General features: G+C 41.6%; 1 protein-coding gene across 2 annotated transcripts in view; it reads right to left on the bottom strand.

The window, feature by feature from the left end:
* The window catches only part of EEA1 (early endosome antigen 1), a 73,192-nt gene extending 63,600 nt beyond the window's left edge, over positions 1-9,592 (bottom strand). For both annotated transcript variants that reach the window (XM_040557582.1, XM_040557593.1), the window contains exons 1-2: positions 9,443-9,592; positions 2,566-2,658 (exon numbers count right to left, since the gene is read on the bottom strand). In XM_040557582.1, coding sequence (XP_040413516.1) covers positions 2,566-2,658; positions 9,443-9,466 — 117 coding nt within the window. In that variant the 5' untranslated portion in view covers positions 9,467-9,592. The remainder of the gene's footprint in view (positions 1-2,565; positions 2,659-9,442) is intronic.
* Positions 9,593-22,731: the final 13,139 nt, after the last annotated feature.

The following is a 22,731-nucleotide window of genomic DNA, read 5'->3' as shown; positions in this document are numbered from 1 at the left end:
GAGACCAGGATGGTCCATCAAGACTGCAGAAATATCTCTGTAAATTAATAAGCAAATTTACAGCAGAATGAGAGGCATAGGTGCTAGTGCAACCGCGTGCCCAACTGGCATTCCCACTTAGGGAAAAAGAAGCCTCTTTCTTGGTAGAATTAAAAAAAAAAAAAAAAAAAGGAGGGGGGTGGAGATTAAGCATACTCAACCAGGGATTCACCAAAGCCAGAAGTTAAATGAGATTCTGAAGAACAGCAGCTTTAGATCCTCAAGAAACATCCTTAACCACCTGGAAAAAGCTGGGTGTAGCATAACGTGCTCTGGGTCTCTGTCCACGCTGCTGGCTGCAGGATGCCTGCACCTCCTTGGCAGACCACTGCAGGGGCAGACAGAATGGCCTGAACACGGCCCCTGCAGAGGTGAACGTCCACAAAGGAGGTCTGTGACAGATCTGTCTAACCAATGCAGCCATGGTATATACTAACATAAGCGTACACCACAGGTGGACTGCAAACATGCAATATTTAGCAACCCTTCACTGCAGATGGAGTTGCACTGGGACCTAAGGTACAAAGAAAGAAGAGGCTCTAACTTTTCCTTCTTAGACTGCAGAGTGAATAAAATACATATCCAGAGCTAATTACAGGTCCAGGTGTGACATAACAGCCCCAGAAGGGACTAAAATGAGCTTTCCTCTCTTGTTGAGCAATAAACGGTTTGAATTTAACCAACCTTCCTCATTCCTTTTGTTTTGTACTACAACTCTCAAAAGTCAGAACTGATTTCAACCAGGTTTGAAGGGAATAGGAAGCCTGAGAATCTACCCAGATTTAATAATTATTCTCCCTTTGAATCTTACAGAAATACAAATCGGAAAATCTAGTTAAGAAATTGGAATGAAAACAAGTCAACTAGATTTCTGGTTTTATGCAATACTGGAGAACCAGGTGGGATTGTAACTATATGAAGGACAGAAAACATTCTGCAAAGCCTGGCTAAGGTGCTTTTGGAGAGAAAGTTCTCTGAAAGACAACATCTTAGGCCAGCTGCACAGGAAAAGGAAGGCCAAGAGAAAGGCTCAAGTTGCATGCCAAAATGCATGAATCTCAGGAGAATAAGAAACCATCACCAGCTTCAGAATTCAGTTTCAAACAGATTTTGAAATTGTGTGCTAAAGAGAACACCCTACTTGTAACTAATGCAGCAGATGGTGGAAGTATTGACAACTAAAAAATACTTTTTAATATGTTATGTAGTATCAACCAAAAGTGACACGGCAGCCTTTGGCCTGACTTGAGTTTCAACTCAGTAGCACGAAAAACTAATGGTGTAGTAGTGCAGGCACAACAACACTTTTAAAGCACGTCCTACATCAAGAAGATAACCCCACATTAGTACTGAGGTACCTTGTGACACCCACCAGCTGTACAGCCAGTGATATTACACTCATGTTAACAGAACTGTGCAATTTTAGTCAAACTTTGGAAAGAAACAGTCATCTCATTGCATATTTTTATGCCATAGTTAACTATGAAAGTAATGAGATTTTAGTCTGTAAATTAAGAATATTTACTTGCTTCAGGGACAGTGTAAATACGCATACAAACTAGAATTGAACTCACAAATGCATTACATGTATAACATGCAGCAAGAAATTAATGAACGTCTGATTATACTGACTGTAATATGGCTTTGAGAGCTAAGAAATAAGCAGATGCACAGATGGAAGGCAATTAGGATTTTAAACAGTACAGAGAAAAGTTCTCTTATCACTTATCGTAACAGACATAGGAGTATTTGAATCATCACACACTTCATTCGGTGTAAGAAAGAGCACTTTGCTCCCTTTAATGCTGTAATAGGAGTAATTAACCTTGCACTGCATTTGTATGCCAAACTTGATACACATTTGCAAGCCAGGTAATCAAGCTGTGTTAGCACAAAATAGCTTCAACAGCCAGTGAAGTCAGCTTGCATTTTTAAAAGTTAATATTTGACAACACTGTAAATCTAAAGACATCGTAATATTGGATTGAAGCAAGAATAACAAGTTATTCTGCTGGCTAAGCGTGGCATACAACACATTAAAAAAATAGACTGGACTTGTAACTGGTAGCTTTTTGAAATGAAAACCAGACAAAAATCAACACATTTGATATTTCACATGGAGAAGGAAATTTCCAATATACATTACAGCTAGCACAAGCAAGGTGAAAAGGAATTATAAGTGTGTAAAAATGTTGAGCCTTGTTTTTCCAAGCTCATAAAACATTTATAAATTAGGAGTGTTAAGCTGATGTCTCCATGCTTTTAATTTTAATAATTCATCTCTATGATTACAGGAAAGATTGCTTGTGACCATTTAGATAAATTTAATCAAAAGTCACACATTTATGTCATCTATCCGCACTTTTTATTTAAATAAGGACCTATTCTTAGGCAATGACACGTGCTAGTATTTACTTCGTACAGCTGTACGTATGTATGAGGTATGGCATCAAAAGGAATGCCCAGCAACTTCGTGGACCCGAGAAACAAGGTTTACAACTCCAATTCCACGTCAGCGCACAGTACCTCGGAGGAGCCTTCATTGTTCACATCCACAGCATTTCCTGGTGCGGCAGATGAATCAGAATCAGAGCTCTGAGACCCAACTCTGCCTGGAGTCTGGAAGAGAAAGGGGAGGGGAAGATAAATGTCTGCCGACTGCATTTAACAAAGCATGGTATGCAACTTGTGGAAAAGCCTCTCTTCTATTTACTAAAACAGAGAAGTATTTTCCCTCCACAAAAGTAATGAAATGAACAAGCTGACAAACCAATTAGCTAATTTTCAGTGCAACACTTCAACAAAGCTTTTATCCAAGACTCTCAATATATCATACAACAAGAAGACACCAAATGCAAAGGCCAGGATTTTAACTCACTTCCTCTTATGAACGCTCAACACAAAACAAAGAATTAAGCTAAAGTCTGCCCTTACATCACTCATTCTGATGTTGAATTAGGTCTCTCTATCAAACAGAACACCAGAAATTACAAACTAAACATTTTCAGAACCGGCAACACCATACTGCCTTCTTGACAACTTATCTACAACCTCAAAGACAAAAAATTAAAGAAAATTAAAGAGCAAGGACCCTGCTGGTACGATAAGCAGACATGAAGGTACACTAGTGCTGTAATTTGAAGCAAAAAAAAAAAAATCAAGCGTCAAGCTTATGGTTAAGTTAAACCATGTCATCAGTAAGACAACCTACAAAAATAAATTCCCGTGAATATGCTGGAAATTAAAACATTACTGATTGAAACCATAGACTTAGAGAAAATAAATTCCAGATAAATTTGAAATACTACTTGACTCAAAAATTGGATGGATGGATCACTGCTTATAAACCTTATTTAAATCTAACTTTGTTTTAAATTAAGTTTAACTTCTCTTACTCAACTCCACAACTCCACCGTTTGACCAATGACAGAAGATTTAGCATTCGTAAAGCAAACATTGGTAAATAAATTATCTTAATACTGATACTCAATCCTAGTTTCTACAAAGAACAAAAGTTCATTATCTAATTCCATGATGACAACTGAAAATGGGATGAAGTAATGCCACTTCAGCATTTCCAGCCTATCTGGAAATACATGTAATGTTATAAAGGAACTTCTAATTTAATGTAGGGGGATTAAAGACATAGAATTTTAAATATTGAGATTGAAATCCACAGACAGAGGAACAGAATTTGATAAATAGTTTTAGTTTCTAAATCTTGGTGTCTCCAAAATTTTGTTTTAGGATTTTCTCTCTTGAATATATCCCTTCTTTTCAGACAAATCAGTCTGATTTACGACATACCTACAACATGAAAGCTGTTCTGTACTTGGAAACTGAGATACATTTTCCTGCTGTGCTTTGTAAAGAAGGTTCTATTTTTCAACTCTTATAAAGACTACAGCCTTGTAATCAAACAAACATAACAAAAAGGTCAAGTTTGCTGATTAAGGACTTCATACCCAGTGAGATACCGTTAAATTTTAGAACGGCTCCATAGACTGACTAAAGGGAAGTGAGCAGGGGTGACAAAAGCAAGCTATCGGGAGCTAGTGACAGTAATGATGAGAACATCTCTCCTCATTCTGGTCTTTCCTGGGGTCATCACTGAAATGGGAGGTTCCCACTCAAGATAAGAAAAAGTTTCTTCACAGAGAGGACAGGCCTTAGCGGCCCGCTCTGACCTCGCAGCCAAGCCTGCCCACAGCAGAAGGTTGGACCGCATTTGTGAACCCATGTTGTGCGAGGACAACAAATCCAAAGAGGATGTATATACACGTCTACATAAAGGAACATGACTAAGTCAAGTGCCACAGCTTTCTCCCATAAAGGAGCTGAAATTTCAAGACCTTAGAAGCAGTTTCTTATTGATAAGAATTTTTCAAAAGGCTTTAAAAATCTGAGCATGATAAGAAGGATTTTGTATGGCAATTAGCTACAAAGGATCCTCTGTCCCCCAGAAAGCTGAGAAATTGAACCCCTATCTGTCCCAATATCTACATCCACACGTAGAAATGGGATGAGAACGCGTCAGCATTAACAGCTATGCACTTCTGCAATAATCCTTTACAACAAATGGAAGCCTTTAGCTCCTCTCTTCAGTTCCAAAAACTGAAGAATATACCTTTACATACCTAGCCTCGGACAGCAGAAGAGGGAAACTGAATAAAAGTTTCCCTGGACAATGAGAGTAACAGATGGTCTGACCGTCTATTGAGGCAGACAGAATATATCTCTGCTTTTGCAATACCTGACAGCACGGTTTCAGTATAGTGAATGAATCATTTCTTCCCAAAACCAAGAACCTTCTGTGACAACTAAGACAGAAGAACATTTTCTTCACTTTATATTGTAACTTCTTATACAACACTATAGCACATAGTTCATCAGCTATCGCGTGACAGAACTGCGTTTCACAATGAGATTTGCATATTAAGTTCTGCTAGTTTTAGCACTACAAATTGGAGATTATTACAACCTTCAGGATGAAAGATGTTATATTACAGTATTATTACTATAAGGTTGATTAAAATACTTGCTTTATGAAACACCTCAGACATGCTATAATCACACTAAAAGGCGCTGCATGGTTTGTCTCATTAGATGTAATATGAGAGACAGAAATTACTAAACAGTACCTAGTAAAATCCTTTTAACGCTTTAAAAAAAACACAACATGCTCATTTTAAAACAGAAAGCATGATTCAAAGCCAGATTTAGAAAGGTTAGTACACTTCTCTTGAGTGGCATGCACAAGGAAGAAGGGTGGGAAGGAAAAAGGTCATTAAGTACCTTTCCACATCAGGAGAAAGGCACCACAGCATCCATCTGATAAGTAATACAAACTGTCAAGAAAAATTTAATACAAATTTGGAAGGATGTTATGGAGACCAAGACCATAAATGCAACTAACTTATCCTTTAAAGCTGTACTATAATTTAAACATCCTTCAACAGACAAATAAAGAATGGGAGGATTGAAACATCGGGACTGTTCTTCCTTCTGTTGAGCACCCCATGACTAAATACGTTCAGAAACATGTTTAAGCTTGGCTCCCACACCACTGCCATACCACGTTCCATTAAAAAAATAAATAACACATTGAACAACATACCAAATGGGGCGCAGACTTTGTGAACTAGGGAAACACCCAGGATGATGCTCTCTGTTTTCAGTTACCTTTCTTATTCTTTACTTAATAAAACTCTGGGCTATATAGGGGAGCAGAAAAATGAGTTATGAATTACACAGGCTTCTGTATATGTATTTTAACATAACTAACATTTGATCCCTAAAGCCACACATGGAGTTGAAAGACTGACGCAAAATTAGTCTCTAACCCAACACATTTCTTTCCTAGTTGTCCAAGTTCTATTTGTTTATTTTGCTGAGAAGCATGCATTTCTACTGGTAGCGCTATAGCTGTGGAAATGACATGCTAAACTTCATAATGTTGTTCTCTGTTTTCTCCAAACTGCAAGCTAATATAAAGAAACATCATTAACAACAGAAAGCAAGACGAGTGCAGCTTGTTTTCTGTAAAGGAATAGAAAATTATATAATGAATGAGTTGAGTTAACACATTAAAATGACAGAGTATAAATATGGATCTCTACCATCTCATTTTTGCACAGTCATTTATCTGTCTATAGCGACGCTCCATTCACTTGTGAAGCTCTTTCAGCAGTTTTAAATTCAGAATAAATTAAACCTTTGAAAAATACGTTAAGCCTCAAGAATGCCTTAACAAATATAGATTTATACAGTTTTTCCAACACAGGTTTAAATACTACATAGGGGTATTGCTGCCCAAACTTATTAAGGTCTTGAAGCAACTAGCAAGATGCAAGAACAAAAAGATAAGACAGACAAAGCCTTTGGTATTAAACAACTTTCAGTGCATTTTTCATCCCTCTGTTTTGCTCTTGTCTGTCCTTAAAGACATTATAGCCCAAACAAACTCAAAATATTTTTTTCTCTGCAGAAGCTTCCCAATAAGATTTTTTTTATTTGGATAGATTCTACTTCACACTTCAAAATAATGTTCTGCAGTCAGCATCTTTTCAAGGCCTCCCTAGGAGATTTTCAGCTCTGGAAACACTGTAAATCTAATTAAGCACACCTGATAACACCGTCACTTAAAAGTAATTAGCACGCATGCCAGAGTCAGAGTACACTGTGGTACAGAACAGTAGTAGTGTTTACTTCTTCGGAAGCGTGACAGCTGTTTTTCGGCTGCGTTAAAGGCAAGGCCTCCCATGCTCGGGGGGCACGAAGCCTTCCCCTCGCCACGCCGCCTGACCCGTCCCACGGAGCAGGCCTCACGCCCAGGGGAGGCACAGGCCTCCCCACCACCCTGTGCGAGGGCACCGGCACAGCCACGGCTCAGCGCCTACCCAAGGAAACACGCCAGCCCTGTAATTATAAACGTAACAAAGAGAATTATAGGCACTGTTTGAGATTCAATGCACCCCGGACACGTCAGTATCTCCAGTCCCGAGGATGGAGCAAGAGAAAAGGCAACCGTGCTACTTGAGATACAGAAATGCCTGCAAAACCCGCCTAGAACCTAAGCGTACCAAGCGGTGTTACAAACAGAACAAAAGCATCTTACCACCCAAACACAGCACAGTGGCTAACAGGTACAGATAGCCTGCTAAACACAAAGAATTAAGGCAAACACTAACATAAACAGTAGTCACGCTGGCCCAACAGAGGCATACTTCACCACAAAATGAGAGCTGGGAGGACAGCTGAGAAGAAGGCCAAAGTAATTAGTTTTCCACCAACTGAAAATAAATGCACCCTCCCTATAGAAATGCTCGCCCCCATCCAAGTTTTGGTATCTGGTGAATTTAAGAAGTGGGCTCTGCTCTCTGCTTCAGCAGTCCAGAGGCAGCAGTCACCAGCTCCACCAGTAAATGAACAACTGGGAGGGGAAGCACTGGCCACGCAGGGCCTTTGGAGCTGAACATAATCAGACAGCTCTCCACGGAATACGTGTAAGTAGGTCTGATAAAAATCAAAATATCTGGACAGGAAAGTTGTCTGTCAGTCATTCCACACAGATCTCTTTCAGGAAAGACTACCTTTTTCCTAGACTTTTTTTTACAGTGCAAACACACAGAACAGATGGATCTTTGAGATATTACATTGAAAACGCATAAAATGTAGGAAGAGCCTGCAGGGAAAGGACCTAAAAGGAGGCCCTGGTTCAAGACAGCACTGAGGTACTAACTTCAAAAAGAAACTGAGTGATGTTCAGTAGTAACAAGTACGTAATACTTTCTGTTTTAGAAATATGCCCAAGTTACTGAGGGTATTCTTCTAAAAACAAAAATTACAACTGTGGAGGAAATAAAAAGGTCATCAGGCAACAGGAAGAGTGTAAAAAGAAGTATCTGACGTTTCAAAACATCAGGAACCAGAATGTCAAGTAAGTGACTGAAACTACAAACAGCATCTTTTTAGTTTTTGTCTTCCTCCTTTCCAGCTTGATGCCAATCTCTGAACTACAAAAAGAGAAACTTAAGGGAGAAGTTTACCTGTTGCCTACAAGCAAATAATAAACCAAAGACTTATATAAGAAACTATGTTTCAGTGACTGCAAGGATTGGTTTTTCAAGGATTTGTTTTTTCTCTTTCAGCCAGTTACATTAATGACACACAAGTGAGGACCAAGAGGAGGATCCTCTGGCTTTCAAATCACTGCCTCTGAGATGGGAAAGATTTTAATACTTATTTTCTCTGTGCGCAAATTTGACAGCAACCAAAGGCTCACTTTTAGCACCAAAGCACATTAGAAGTTATTTTCCCACTTTGCCAACTGCAGACTGTGGGTCAAAAAGGTACATATGAGGTTATGTGTACAATCACTACTTCTACTGAAAGGGTATTAGGCGTTTTATGAAAGAGGGATTTTTTAAAAGCATAGTTATTTGCACCAATCAAAACACCTTTACAAATTTTGCCATTTCCCTATTTATTTTGGGACATCTTTGTTTCACCTTTATTAGCAATTGGCTCTACTATAATCCTGTAATTTTGGGAACCACTAGGGAACGGTTATTTGTTTAAAATTTTCAGTGAAAACGGCTGTTCCTAATACCTGAAAACTTTTATACCGACTTTAGGTTTTTAGCTAAACTTACACTTAGAGGCAAATTTCCCTTGTACATCACATAAGCTTTCCTCAAAGGCCCGTTATGTCTCAGAACCAACAAACACCTGGTTAAACGCCAACGGTATTTAATTAGATTGATACTGAGGTTTCCCTGCTCGCTGGTACGTCTTTCCACCAGATTTCAAGAAGTTCCTCCTTGTAAACGCTACGCTCCCAACACACCAAGGGCAACCTTCACCCACTGAGGCAGAACAGAGCAGACAACTTGGGACACGTGCTTCACGCCAGGAGTCAGCGGTGCGCGCAGCGATGCACTTTCCTCCCCTCCGCAACAAAGCAGCACCCTCTCATCCTTGCAGCAGGCGAGGAAAGCACGCCAGCCTTCCCCAGCAGACGCCCGAGGAGCCTTTCGGCTCAGGGGCACGCCGTGCGGCCAGCCGGGCTCCCCGGGAGAAGCCGGCTCCGAGGATCGCGGAGGGCGGACAGGCAGCTGCAAGATGGACGCGGGCGGCTCGGGAGCCTCCGGCGGAGCCGCGGCCTCTGCCCAGGGCCGGGAGGGGAACCCGCAGCCCCCGCCTGGCGGGCAGGCCCCGACCCGGCACGGCTCGGCACGGGGCCGCCCCCGCGGCGCCGCCAGGCCGGCAGGAGAGGGAGCGGCGGCGGCCAAGCAGGCCGGGCCGGTGTCCCCCACCCCGAGCCCGGCCGGCAGCAGGAAGCGCAGAAGCCGAGCCGAGCCGAGCCGAGCCTCTCCCCGCCTCTCCCCGCCGGGCGCCTTACCCGCTGCAGGATCCGCCTGAACATGGTGGCGGGGCCCGGGTGCCGCCGGGCGGTCGCGGTGGCGGCCACGCCGAGGGGAAGCCGCGGGGCCCCGCGCAGCGCCGCCCCCGCCCCGCAGGAGCCCGGCGCGGCCCCGAGCCCCGTGACAGCCGCCGCGGCCCGGGAGGCGGAGCAGCCGCCGGGGCGGGACCGCGCCGCGCCGGGCAGGGCACGGCCCAGCCCGCCTCGGGGACGGGCGGAGAGGGGGAGAGACGGAGGGAGAGCACGGGCGGTGGGGCGCTGCCTCACGGGGACCGGGAGCCGCGCCCGGGGCCCTGCGCCGCCGCCCCGCCGGGAGAGCAGCTGCCGGGCACGGTGCCGCCCTGCCCGGCCTGGCCTGGCCGGGCCTTCCCCGCCGCCCCGGCCCTCCCGGCAGGGACGTGCTGCGCTGAAGGACTTAAACCCTGTCACAGCGCGCTCCTTTGGATAACTTACAGAGCCAAACCCGCTGGGGACTGCATTCTGAATGGCCCCGTGCTGCCTTAGAGCCTGGAGAGGCTGCCTGGTCACATAACCCCTTACTACATACCAGGAATTAATACTTCGCTTACACGCACTATGGCCAACACACACATACCCTGAAACAAAAATAGCTGAAAAAGAGTGGTTCTATCAAGACAGAGCCTGTGCTTATTGGTGCTGAGGCAGAAACCTGTATGAGGCTTTTGGCAGGAGAGCTGCTACAAAACCAGTAGCCTCCAGAATATATTTGAACACGTTTATAATTTCCTTTTCTGTTCTAAAGCTGCAATTTTTACATATGTGATGCAAGGCATAGGGTCATGACCAATAATACACCTGATCAATGATACACTGTCCTGAGCATAGAAAATACTAAATGCCACTTGTGATACAAAGATTGAAAACATTTTTCCGCTCAAAAGCTGACATTTCTAAGTACTCTAAACTCCACAGAGTTAGCATGAGTTATGAGCACGGGACAGGAAGGATTCAGCTGCAGCAGCTTAAGACTTGAGGCACCGTAGCATTACGTGTTTGAACTGAGTTTTCTCCGGCTCCAGGTGCCAGTGTGTTCCCTGCTGTTGTTCCTCCTCAGTTGGGGCAGGTTAAGAGCACGCACCGAGGTGGTGGTGGCTTCAGCTGCTGCGTGGTGACTTCTTTGGTCACATCCATCAGATCATTTTCATTTCTGTGTCCACAGTTTGAAAGAGCTTTAACATTTGCTGTACTATATGGTAATTAGATCTGTTTCTGAATTTTCTGCTTGGGATTGACAATTGGAACAAAATTGTTCCCGCACAGCTGTACAGTTACTTAAACGTCTAGCCAAGCTGCAGACATTTACTCTAAATCTATTCAAAATGACTGCAAATTTTAATACGTCACTCCCTTTACTAGGTATTTCAACAAGAGCACTTGGCAACTTAGATGATGAACTGCTGGAGTGCTCAGTTCGCCATGCCAGGTAACTTAAGCGGCTCATTTTTTACTCTCCCAAGTTAGCAATTCTTCCATCCTCAGAGAAAGGTGACAGAAATTTGATGACACTAATGAAAAGTGTCCATCAGAGAAGGATTTTCTCAGATGAGTAGTGCAAGGAAATGCATGATCGTTTCTTTGTGTGGACGTTTGTGTGAACATACACATCTGTCTCCCTGTCCATTCCCTCAGTGACTTCTGAATCCAATGGCCAATTTCAATCAAATATGACAGAGCCAAATGAGGCTCAAAGGTACAGAGCTCCTACAAATTTCAACAGGCAACCAGGAAGGATAGAGACCCTACTGATTTCCCCTTGTAAGGGAAAGACTGCAGCTTGACTGCCTTTGCTAGATACCAAGAATGCACGTAAGAATTCACCCTTGGGGCAGACGTGTAGGGGAAAAAAAAAAATTCATCAGTTCTGTTTCCAGTGGAATTCCTTGCTTTTAATTATTACATGTATAGTAATGCTTATGAATTAATAGGTGCAGCACTCTCATGCTGTTTGAATATGGTTTATGTCCGCGGGCATGGGAGTTGCAAATTTTCGTTTCATCCAACCTCATAAACTCTGTGAGGGGTTTGGTGCCTTTTTATGGAGTTCATTGGTGACAAAAAGAGTCTTGGACCAGGATCATGGCAAAGACTTTCATGGACATTCCAGCTGGAAGCGGGTACTTCATCCTCTGAACAGAAGTCAAAGACTTAAAGTCTGAACTCACATCAACCTCTTGCATACCATTAGCTGCAGAACCCGGCAGGCCTTTATTTCAGCAAACAATCAAAATAAATCTTTTGACTGTATAAGCAGTATTCAGAATGGCCCAGCATGCAGTAGCACCTCACAGACATTCGAACAGAGAGTTGCCTTTTCGTATGGTTTTGTTTTTGGTTTTATGGCTACGCATATAGCCAAATGAAAGCAATGATTCCTGGTTTGTGGCACACAGGACACTATGCCCATGTAATCTTCTGCCATCCCTGAGGGGCACAAGGAGCCAACATCATGTTCTACAAAATGATAGGGAAAATGTGTGATAATGTCAACATCACATACACTACCTTAGACCTGTGGTCTATAAATTTCCAAAGATTCTGGGCTGCTGTCCTACGTATTATCAAGGTTTATACAGATGTTTGTTTTCAATTATGTCAGGTTCCTGACCTCAAAATCTCTTGGTCACTAGCTCATTTGGGTTCATGATGTGCTGCACTAGTAAAGTATACATTTTTCAAGACATTGCCTTCAAGTTTCCAATTTATAAAAGGCATTAGAAAGTCTCTCTTTTTTCTTTTTCTTCCTAGCTCTTTAGTTGTACATTTTTGACTGTCACTGTATGCTGTTCATGTATTTTCAGCAAGTGTCTCAGATTTGCACACATCTTTTTATGAGGCTCTTCCTTTCAGGTTGAACTCTATGAATTTAAGTTGAATGCACAAAACAGATGGTTTAAAGGATTTGTATGTTAAAAACCATAATGGCTAGCAGGTAAAAGTAATATGTTAAAAATCCACATCACAGACCATGGAACAGGCAAAGACAAATAATAAGATTAAAGATTAAGAGTATTAAAAACTTGCCAACCATCTGTCTTCAAAGATTAAAAGTTTCCATAACCTCCCCTTTATCTTCCTCACCCAAGCACCTCCAACAAATGCATGTTTGAGGTAATAGGAAAAAAATGGATTCTACACAGAGTTTAAATATATATATATTAAAAAAAAAACACAACTTACAATATGGAAATTATTGGTCACATTAAGTCTTTTATTTTAAAGTACTTAAAACAAATAAACACGACAAATTTGTTAGCTCTGGAAATTGTTTATAATGTTTGTACAACTACTGTACATGTTTATGAAATGGCAGCCAAGGAGTCCAGATACAGATAAAGTTTACAGCCACCATCTTCCATTCAGTCCTCAATGATTTAGAAAACCTGTCAATTGGAGTTTGGGTTCTAAAATGCTAGATCAGCATCATGGAGTGGTTTGCCACACTATTTCAGTCACTTGCAAAAAATATATGTGTAGGTTAAGTATATAACATTTCATAAACAGATTAAGTTAGTAAATTTGTGACTAGAAAAGGAAGGAAGCATTGTAAGTGCAGAAGTGTAATTCATGGGTGAGTAGTACATTGTAACTTATAACGTTGCAGAAACCAGGAGAAACAGCGGGAATGTGCAAATTCCCCCAAGTGGTTTAGAAGCATGTATTCCATAGAAAATTAGGGATATGTGTATTCCTAAATCAAAGCACCATTCCATCAAAACACCTTCTGAGAATTGTCATTTAAGAACATGGCTGGACAAATGAAAATCTAGGAAGAACAACCAACCCTGAAGAACATTTCAGCTATTGTTACTCCTGTCTCCCATTAAAAATATTTGCAAACTAACTATGCAGAGTGCTGTTCAAATTCATATTTTCCTCATTTTGCTGAGAAACTCCAGTTGAAACTTGTCATTCTTGCAGGTGGCACCAATGGTAGAAAACAGAAGTTCTTGGTGAAATTTGTGATACGGAGAAGTACGTGTTAGACAGTTGGGCTAAGACATCAGGGAGACTCACAGTACATCAAGAAAACCAGTTTTAAAAGTGACACATAAAGGTGAAAAGTCACTCCACAGGAGACATAAGTGCTGTGGTCAGTCCATAGCTGGTGGGGAGCAGAGGCAAGGAAGCTGAAAGACACACAAGGTCCCCTCTTCCCTAAGGAGCTAGGCAAAACGTCTAGGGTGATTAAAGGCTGTTCAGACTCCTCATCAGTCTTTCCTGACCCATTCCCTTCCCTCTACAGAGAAAAATAATGGCTCTTCAGTTCTTAACTTGAGGTACTGAAGAAGCTGGCCAGAGCATCAGTACTTCAGCCTGCATGTGCCAGGGTGAGTGTTTCCTCAGCTTCTTCAGAGTCAGGCTGAATCTGTGATGAAGTCTGTAACAAAGAGCTGACTACAGGCCAGGTCCAGTGCTACAGAAAGCCTCTTTCAAATCAGTGCAATTACTTGCATGAGTAACGAGTGGGTGTACTAAGAAAGATTGCATGGCTAGCATTAATAACAAATTCAACAGCCTTCCAGACTTGTACCTGGTGTTACAGAACCTGAACGTTGTAGGATTTGCGCTGCTCTCCACGGGTAACCCAAATTAAAGACAGAAATAATAGAATTATCTCTATTCACAACAACAACAACAAAAAGGCTGCAGTAATTGATTTCTTTTCCCATCCCCCAGGACTGGATGGCTGTGTGGAGTATGCCTTGTAGCTTTGCTGGAGTAGCTGGAGAGAGAGGCATTGGAACAAGAGAAAGCCCAGCAGCATGAAAGAGAGCTCAAATGATAAATATGTATGAGTTCATGTAAAAAATAAACTTGATATTAATATGATCAAAATCTGAGATGGAGATCTGCTGCTGAGTCATGCAGAGGACTCTGCCAAATGCCTCAGCTAAGAAAGTATTCTGCATGAAGTTGAAAGCGTGCCACAAAACAAAGACTTCCAAATTCCACCCTAAAAAGCTGCAGTGATACCATGACATTCTGATCCTTCATTCTGTTACTTCAAAGAGATGTTAGCTCTTGCTGGCAAGTTTCCTAGGCACTTTCAAGTAAATGGCACAGAAAATGGATAAATAGGAAAAAGAAAGGGGATTGGTGGAATTCCACTGCAGAGTAAAACATAAATATTTTAAAGAACACATTCTTTGGGCTTACTCACCTGCTCACTTTGGTATGTGCTTTTATATATATTTATACATACGCATATATGTATATAATTTCTCTTTCTTAGGATGTTAGACACAAGCTTATTATTCTCCATTATTCTAGGCATGCTTGAGGCTATTTCAAAGATTTTTCAGCAAAATACTTAAAATTCCAAATGAAATAATCAGGGGAGCTCTTAGTTATGCGGATTATAGGGGATGCCAGTACGACTGATCATTTACATTAATCTTACTAGGACTCATTTATTTGCAGCTGAAACAGAAGATGGATTTTCAATGTGATGTATAAAGATTGCAACAATGGTTATGTGCATTGTTTTGATAACCCTTCTGAATAATTGCAAAAAAAAAAAAAAGCTGAAGGTCTGCAATAGTTTTCAAACACAAAATTAACCAAATATAATAACAAGCTTTTTCTAAATATATGGAGGTCCATATAGCACTGGTTCAAACACTGTCCTCACTCTCTCTGAAAATTAATGCATGATTTGTTCATGGCTTTGTAAGTAAGCAGTTGCAATAAATGTTGGCTTTGTTGGGTGTCACTGTGTACATGCATTGCATCAGCAGCTCAGTTATATATTTTTAAATGGTCAGAGTAGAGGCTGCTAAATACAGAGGGCAAAATTTAACTCTAAAAGGAGGTTTCCAGGCTTTCAAACAATAAACAAATACTCCTACAGGCTTAGAGTAACCACACAATGCTTAATGGTCATCTATTATTATAAATTTAACCTCTCAAAGTCTTTCAGAATTTGTATTTTAATGTTAGAAATTTACTGCATCTAGGATCCAAAATGCTATTTTTAAGCTGCACAGTGTTACACTGCTAAAAGCCCTGCTGACCAACCCTTGATTTTCTTGCAGTACTAGCCAAACCTGTCTATGTAGCAATTGTAGTAATGATTTAGATGAGAAGAATGATGGGAATAAGCAAAGCAGGATTAAAAATCTCTTAGTTAATCCTTTTTGTTTTTTTAATGTTAAAATGTGCGTGCTAAAAGAATAATGAAGTGGACCTTTCATTCTTGATCTGCCTTTCCTGGCATACAGCAGGTAAGTTTTGCAATTTCATAAACACTACATAAAGTTTGGGGGGGAAGAAAAAAAAAAAAAACTAATTTACAAATGAAAAATTAAGAGTGTTTACCAAAGCCTAGGACAAACAGGCACTGGGAATCAATGAAGGGAAAAGTAACAAATGCATTTCCTGTGGGATGATGAAATGCTACATCATTCTCAAGAATCAGCCCTTCAACAGCTGAGGCTTTCCTTTCATTAATGCCAGCTATATGCATTACTGGGTCAACTGACAATACAATTTTAATCTGAATCAAATATGCATGCACCAATGTGCTACTGTTTCTTCTGAACTACCAGGAGTGTGGGATGTAGTGTTAAAGAAGTTTTATACTTTTAGCTTACTATAAGTTGATTGCAAGCAAAAATAATAAATAAATAAATAAATTAATAAATTTAAATCATCATGTCCATTATAAAGCTGGCCAGAAAAAAAAAAAAAGCTACTGCTTTAAAACAATGTTAAATTATTAGGTGGGATGAGTTTGCACCAGACTTGTATTTTTTATAATTTGTGCTGGTATCTTTTCTGATCTGTATTTAAGTACCCTGAAGCCAGATTTACCACCCCATGGAACAGTGGCCTGGCCTCCATACCTGTCCTTTCTTGAATGGCTGTTAGGTAGCTGTAATAGCAAGAGCAATGCAAGAGAAATAGGTGATTCTTGAGAACACTTGAAGGAATGGCATTGATACATATGCTCAGAAAAGAAGTGTTCACCCCTTATTTACTGCTTGGCATTGTAATGATACTAAAATGGCTCTTCCAAAACTGGATATCATATACTGTAGAAGTCTATAGCATGGTCAGTCTCTGCCTCAAAAATGTTTATGAACCAAATAATCAAGAAAAAGCATATTCTAAAGAAAAGATCTTTATAACATTAAAGACTGAAAAAACACTTAAAACCATCCAACCTGCAAAATGTCTCAGTGGTGGTTTAACTGGCTAGAATATGTGATTAGAACACCAAAATCTCTTGTTGAGTTCGCCAGGTGATTTGGAGAAGCAAGAAATGGAAAATCAGGTGTGCTGTTTGAAGGTGGTATATTTTATTCATATTAGAAATTTCTGATCAAATATAGAGATTTCCCATAAAGAATAATGAAGAACAATGATTTTTTTGGTAGAAATTTGAGTTTGAGATTTTCAGGACAATTCTTATTTTTATAAAAATCCTTCCTTTTAAGCCCGTCTACTATAATCACAAACCTTGAAACTATAATAACAGCGTAGTTGCAAACATATAAGGTTAAAAATGTCATTTGTCTTTAGGATGAAGGTGAGGGTCATCTCCTGGTATGTTATTTGTCAGCTACCCAGCAACACGATGTCCACAGTGAGTCTAGAAAGATCACCCCTTTTATAGCCTGGCCCAAGGCAGAAGCGATGAGCAGGCATTCAGTGTTTCTTTTCAAGGCATTCAAATAAATCTTTCAATAGGTGTCAGATATTTAAGTCAGGCCTCTTGGATTCCTTGCAGACAGTGAGAGTTTTACTGCTGGCCTCAGTCAATATTCCTTCAAATCAATATTCCAGTCCACGCTAAGGGAAAAGAACTATTACACGTGATTCAGGGCTTTTCTGGTCAACCTGACTTTTGATCCCCATTAAGGACTGGGGTCTCTGTTAGGTAGGAACATTGTTCAGGACTCTGTTCTCATGGAAAGCCAGATAGTACGTACATGTAGATGTCACAGACTGTGTGAGGCCACAGCAGTGGGCCTGGGTGAGTGTCGCAACCAGAGTGACCCCAAGGCCCAGTTCTGAGGTCTTCCAAGAAGGCCTGGGCCTGCCCATAGACATGTATGGGATCTAGGAGGAAAAAGCTCAAGTCTATTGAGAGTCACAATCTTACACCTTAAGTACTGGGATACTAGATGGGGAGCTATCTCAGTCTCACTGGGGGGTTGCAGAGAAGGCCACTGAAACAGAAATGGGGCCTTGTGAAGTGCTGGGCAATTAGTTGTACTGAGTAATTTAGTGAAGTGATCCAAGAGTCTTGTGTTATAAAGGACCCATTGATGCTTAATTACTATTTTTATGAATGTAACAAAAAGCAAGTATTAAAAAGTACTCTCAGATCTGAGCAGAAAGGATGGTGCTGAATGACGTTACTAACCGGAAGTGTATTTTAGGAGTATTACAGAGACCTTAAGCTGAAGTTGCAGTCAGGAATTCAAACATCACATTGCAGATTGTTATTAAAGATGTTGGTTTCCTGACATCTGCTACCCTACTTACAAAGAACAAGTGCTGGCTACTGTAACTGTCGCTGCATCGTGAAAACATTTACAGATGATTAAAACAGGTCGGTCCATTTTTCTTTGCCAAGAGCCAGGTTATTTTCTACTGAGAGAAAGCTATGTAGAGGCTGGAACTTTGCACAGTTACTATTTGGTATTTCTCACTGACCACAGAGGATGGCTGGGATTTGTGGCTCTACCAGTTACACTCTTCTGCACCCACAGGGCAGTCAGACCTCACAACACCTCTGTCAGCCTGTGGTCACTGGGGCAGGCGTCTGGGGCTTCTGTGCTTTGCTCCAGAGGTATCCTCCAGTCATTTCTTTCTTCTTCCAGAGGCTCCCTCTGTCATTTCTTTCTTCGTGGTACCACTGGGAACACCTGCTTCATCCATGGTGGGTTATGTCTGAGAGCTGAACGAGGGCAGATCCTGGGGGCTGCTCCCCCATGACAGCATGCCTCCATCCAGTGACAACGTCCATCAGGCAACCCGCAAGGGGAGTGAGACTGTCACTAGATAAATCCCATTTCCATTCCATATAGCGAAGGATATTTCTTAGACAGAAATTTTTTGAAGCAAAGGCAGCCCAAGAAACAAAAATCCAATCATCCAATGCCAAGCAAAGATGCTGAAACAAAACTATGATTGCCTGATATACAGATTGAGCAAATGTGTCCCAGGGGTCCCGGCTAAAGCACGGGATCTCTGAGCCATCCTCACCCTTCCACCTCTACCAGTGCAACTCAAAGAGAAGACCACATGATGAGAACTAGTGCCTTTATTGAGTACCTTTTAGCATGCCATTTATCTGGAGATATTTTTTCTCTGTTTTTCCCCATTGTCTTTAGCAATTTGCATTTAATGAGTAGCCTACACTTATTTTTATGGCTGATGTTTCACAGCAGCAAATAAAAAATACTCAACGGCATCTGGGCAGCATGCAAGTGGATCCTTATCCTATATTGAACCGGTCCTGGACTGACTGCCTCCTGTTCTTTCTCCTCAGAGAGCGGGGATGGAGCTGCCAGAAAGGCCTGCTGAGAAAATAAAAGGCCGTTAGCCATTGTGGGTGAACTTGGTCCCTTTGAAGAGACATCTTTGCTGTGGACTTGAGGGACTGAGGATACTGTGCCCTGCACTCGTTTGTTACAGAAAGTTGAGACAGTTGAACAGTGCCCAACAAATTCCCGGGCTGCCGTGTCACCAACCTCAGCCTACCAGACAGCATGGGCGAGCATGCATCACATGCAGCACCCAGGCATCTCCACCCCAACCGCTTGTGTCAGCGTTGTTTCACATCACCTTTGCCCCCAGCTACATTCAAACACAATGAGGTCTTGTCACACGTGCATTTTTCGTTACACAAGCAATTGTTAGTTCATCGGCTGCCTTTTTACCCTCTTCCTGCCTCCTGAGAGTCTGCTGTGAGCAGAAGCAAACTGCGTTTTCCAGCAGCTGAGGAAGGCAGCGGTGGGACAGCAGGGACCTGCAGGATGGCAGCATGTCACTCAGTGTCAGAACTGGGCAACGAATGGGGGCGGTCGCTGCACAGAGTGAATGAGAAGGGCTATTTAGGGGAAATAACAGAAAGCGTTGGTAACAACAAGCATACTTTCAGTCACTGACAGTCAGAACTGTCCTTACATAACCCCCATGGAGGCCCCAGGGCTTCCTTTGCATTTGTGGAGCAATTAACAAGTTGACATCCTGGTCTAATAAATAACCTGGACGTAATAACATAATTCAGCCATACCATACTCTTATAATGCATATACATGCACAAAAGGGCTGATTTAAGAGGATGTGGGCTGTCTTGATTCCTGCATTCCCCAACAGCTGAAAACTTGACCATTTGGCTTTGGTAACGATCTTCGATCTTTCAGTGTGGTATTTTCTATGCACGGAATACATAAATACCTCTATCAGTACATCTGTCTATATTTGAAACAACAACAGATACGTTTTCTCCTGTCAGGTTGAAAATTTTTTATCTATTTACTTTGTTTGCTCTGCCATTGGCAATTCCTAGACAACGACAACAGAAATGTATTTCTCACTTGACATCCATTCAGCCTCTTTCCAGGAAGCTGTCAAAGACTTTTAAATGTACTCTTACTAATTCTTTTTCCTCATTCCACTGTCTTGTTGACACATAGTCCTATGCTCGTAAAGCAGGATGAACTGCTGTACGTGTAGCTTGTCCATCAGATGTGCAAAACTAAAGGCAAAATGGAGTGTACGGTTCCGCCAGTTCAGGAACTGTTCTGCTCTGTTCTCACTAGAAGTCAGTTGCCTACCAGAAGCACCTCCCCTCTTTGAACTTTGGTGTAAAGTTCAGTCCAAGTCTGTCTGCAGACCAGAGATCCCTAGAAAGGTACAAAGCCAAGAAATCTACCATCTTTCAAAATTATAGCCATAATAGGAAGACACAAAGAATAAGACTCAGGGGGCTTCTATAACTAGCTACAAATCTACTGTAGTCATTCTAGGCTTGCTGCAGCACACAGGCTGTGAGTCAGAGCTCCCGAGGCTTACAGTTAACAACGTCTCTAAAAGGGAGAAATGATCAATATCATTTTTCTCAGTGAGTGATTAAGACTGCTTTTAACAATGCAGTCATGCATGCCATGTACTAAAAGGGATGATTCATTAGTTACTGGGAAGAGGAGCATTTCTTTTCTCAATTCAAAAGCCAGAGGGATTAGCCAATGTCCCATTAGCATGGCTGATTAGCATGTAGAGAGGAGAGGAAATAGTGGCTACTTTTGTCCACATCCTCACATCTGCAGTGCTCTTCTCATCAATGCAAGAAAGAAATGTGGGAATTTTCTATGCAGCTGTGACATGGTTTGATTTGCGTAAGTCTGACACCAGAGGTGGCTGCTGGCAGCTCCCTCCTCTGCCCTGTAGCAAGCCCAGAGCGTGGTCCTCATGGCCCTGCCGAGTGGCCCGAACAGCCAAACCAGTTGCTCTGCCCACCCCTCTCTGATGTTGCCCTGGCTCGTACACAGGAAATTTGTTCATTCTGCTCTTTGTGGGGATTGCCTCTTCTGAAATTTAAAACAGTTACAGGTAGAACTGGCAAAGAGGACAATGGCAATAATGGATTTCTTCTTATTTGAACCATACAGTTGCTGAAATGAAATTTATATCAACTCTTCCCAACTTCCCATCACCTCAAGCATGCTAAGCATAACCTTCCTTTTTGAGATGGTGTCATGTGTACAGTAAATAATATGCCACTCCCAAGTATTTTTAAGTTTGGGTAGCTTTGCATTGTAAGGCACTTTGCAACGCCCTGGTGGTGCAATACAGTAGCGTGGTGGCATAACCATTTGAAAGGTAACGCTGGAATTTCTTAACATTCTTCCTCCCATGAGGAGAAATGAGGTTGTCAAAGCCTGCATGTGAAACAACTCCAGCAAGTGGAAACTGGTGTTGCTGTCTCTTCATCACAACACAAATTTAATCTATGGCCAAGTACAAAGCATTTTTTTTTTCTGAAAAGACTGATCAAAATTGTCACATGTAATCTCCTTCCCCCTTTCTTTGCCCAAACGGCAGATGCAAGTATGACTTACATGCAGCTCATTTTGCATGCTACTAACTGCGGTCTCATACAATAATCCTTTGGACACACTGTACTCAGCAAACTGGCAGCAGTTCCAAGATTGATGTATGTGGCAGACTTCTGGCATCAGCTTAAAGACATTCAGTGTCTGCAATGCACGTATACATACAATGCCCTTGCATCCAAACATAACCACCACTCTACTCCTAAGCACACTTACATCCTGGACTCCACCAATTGCATAGAAACCCTGCATCATTCATCCATGGGTAACCTGTTGTACCAATGCTTCTCTCTCTGCTTTTACTCAGTCTTTACTCTGACCTAATCCTGGCTATCCTCTATGCCTTTCACCCTTCTCCCCTGTCACAGGTTGCCTCCTTGGCTGCCACAGCACCAGCTATTTATGCAGAATGATTTATATTCTTCTCCCTTACTCGTGCTTCTAATTTTCTTGGAGCAGTCTGGGTAGGATGAAAGGAGATATAGCCTTCACCACCCACAAGAACCCTGGCCCATGTAAAGTGGTAGCAACTCCAAGGGGGTGGATAAACTACCCTTACATATGAGCCCTTATATCCCTATCCCTAACTTATAGCCCTTCCCTCCCCAACTATAATTATAGCTATATACTGCCCTGAACATGGTCCACCCTAAAATCTCCTGTGATGGCTGGCAATTATTACCAGCCTTTCATTACCCAAATCCCTTCTTATTTTGCCTTGTTGAGTGCAGAGTGTGCTTCCCATATTGATGGAGTTGAAGAGTCTCTGCAGGTGTCTGTCTAGCTGAGTTCTTGGTAGAATAACTGCTTCAACACCACAAGGACTTTGTTTCATATTATTAATTATGTAAGGGTACTTAAATCCTTGGCTACACAAATTCCATACAATTCCAAACGTGCAATTTGAAGCAAATATATTACTAGGCAAACAAGAAGCTCTTTGGAAAAAAAACAATATATATATATATATCAATTTTTAATGAATGTCAAGATAATATTCTAGTTTAAAACAAGGATTTTTTTTTATGTTTGAAGGTCAAAAATGTCTCTTGAAAAGCAAACAATTGAATTGAAACATGACCAAGATCTGTTTTAATTAAGTAGTGGAATATATTGACCAAAAGAAGGCTCTTCTGTGAAAGTTTCTTCTCTAGTCAAAAAGCTTAATCTCCTGAA

Source organism: Cygnus olor, chromosome 1, assembly GCF_009769625.2.
Source record: "Cygnus olor isolate bCygOlo1 chromosome 1, bCygOlo1.pri.v2, whole genome shotgun sequence".
NCBI lineage: Eukaryota > Metazoa > Chordata > Aves > Anseriformes > Anatidae > Cygnus > Cygnus olor.
The sequence above is the reverse complement of the archived record's forward strand: the minus strand, read 5'-3'. Positions and strand labels throughout refer to the sequence as shown.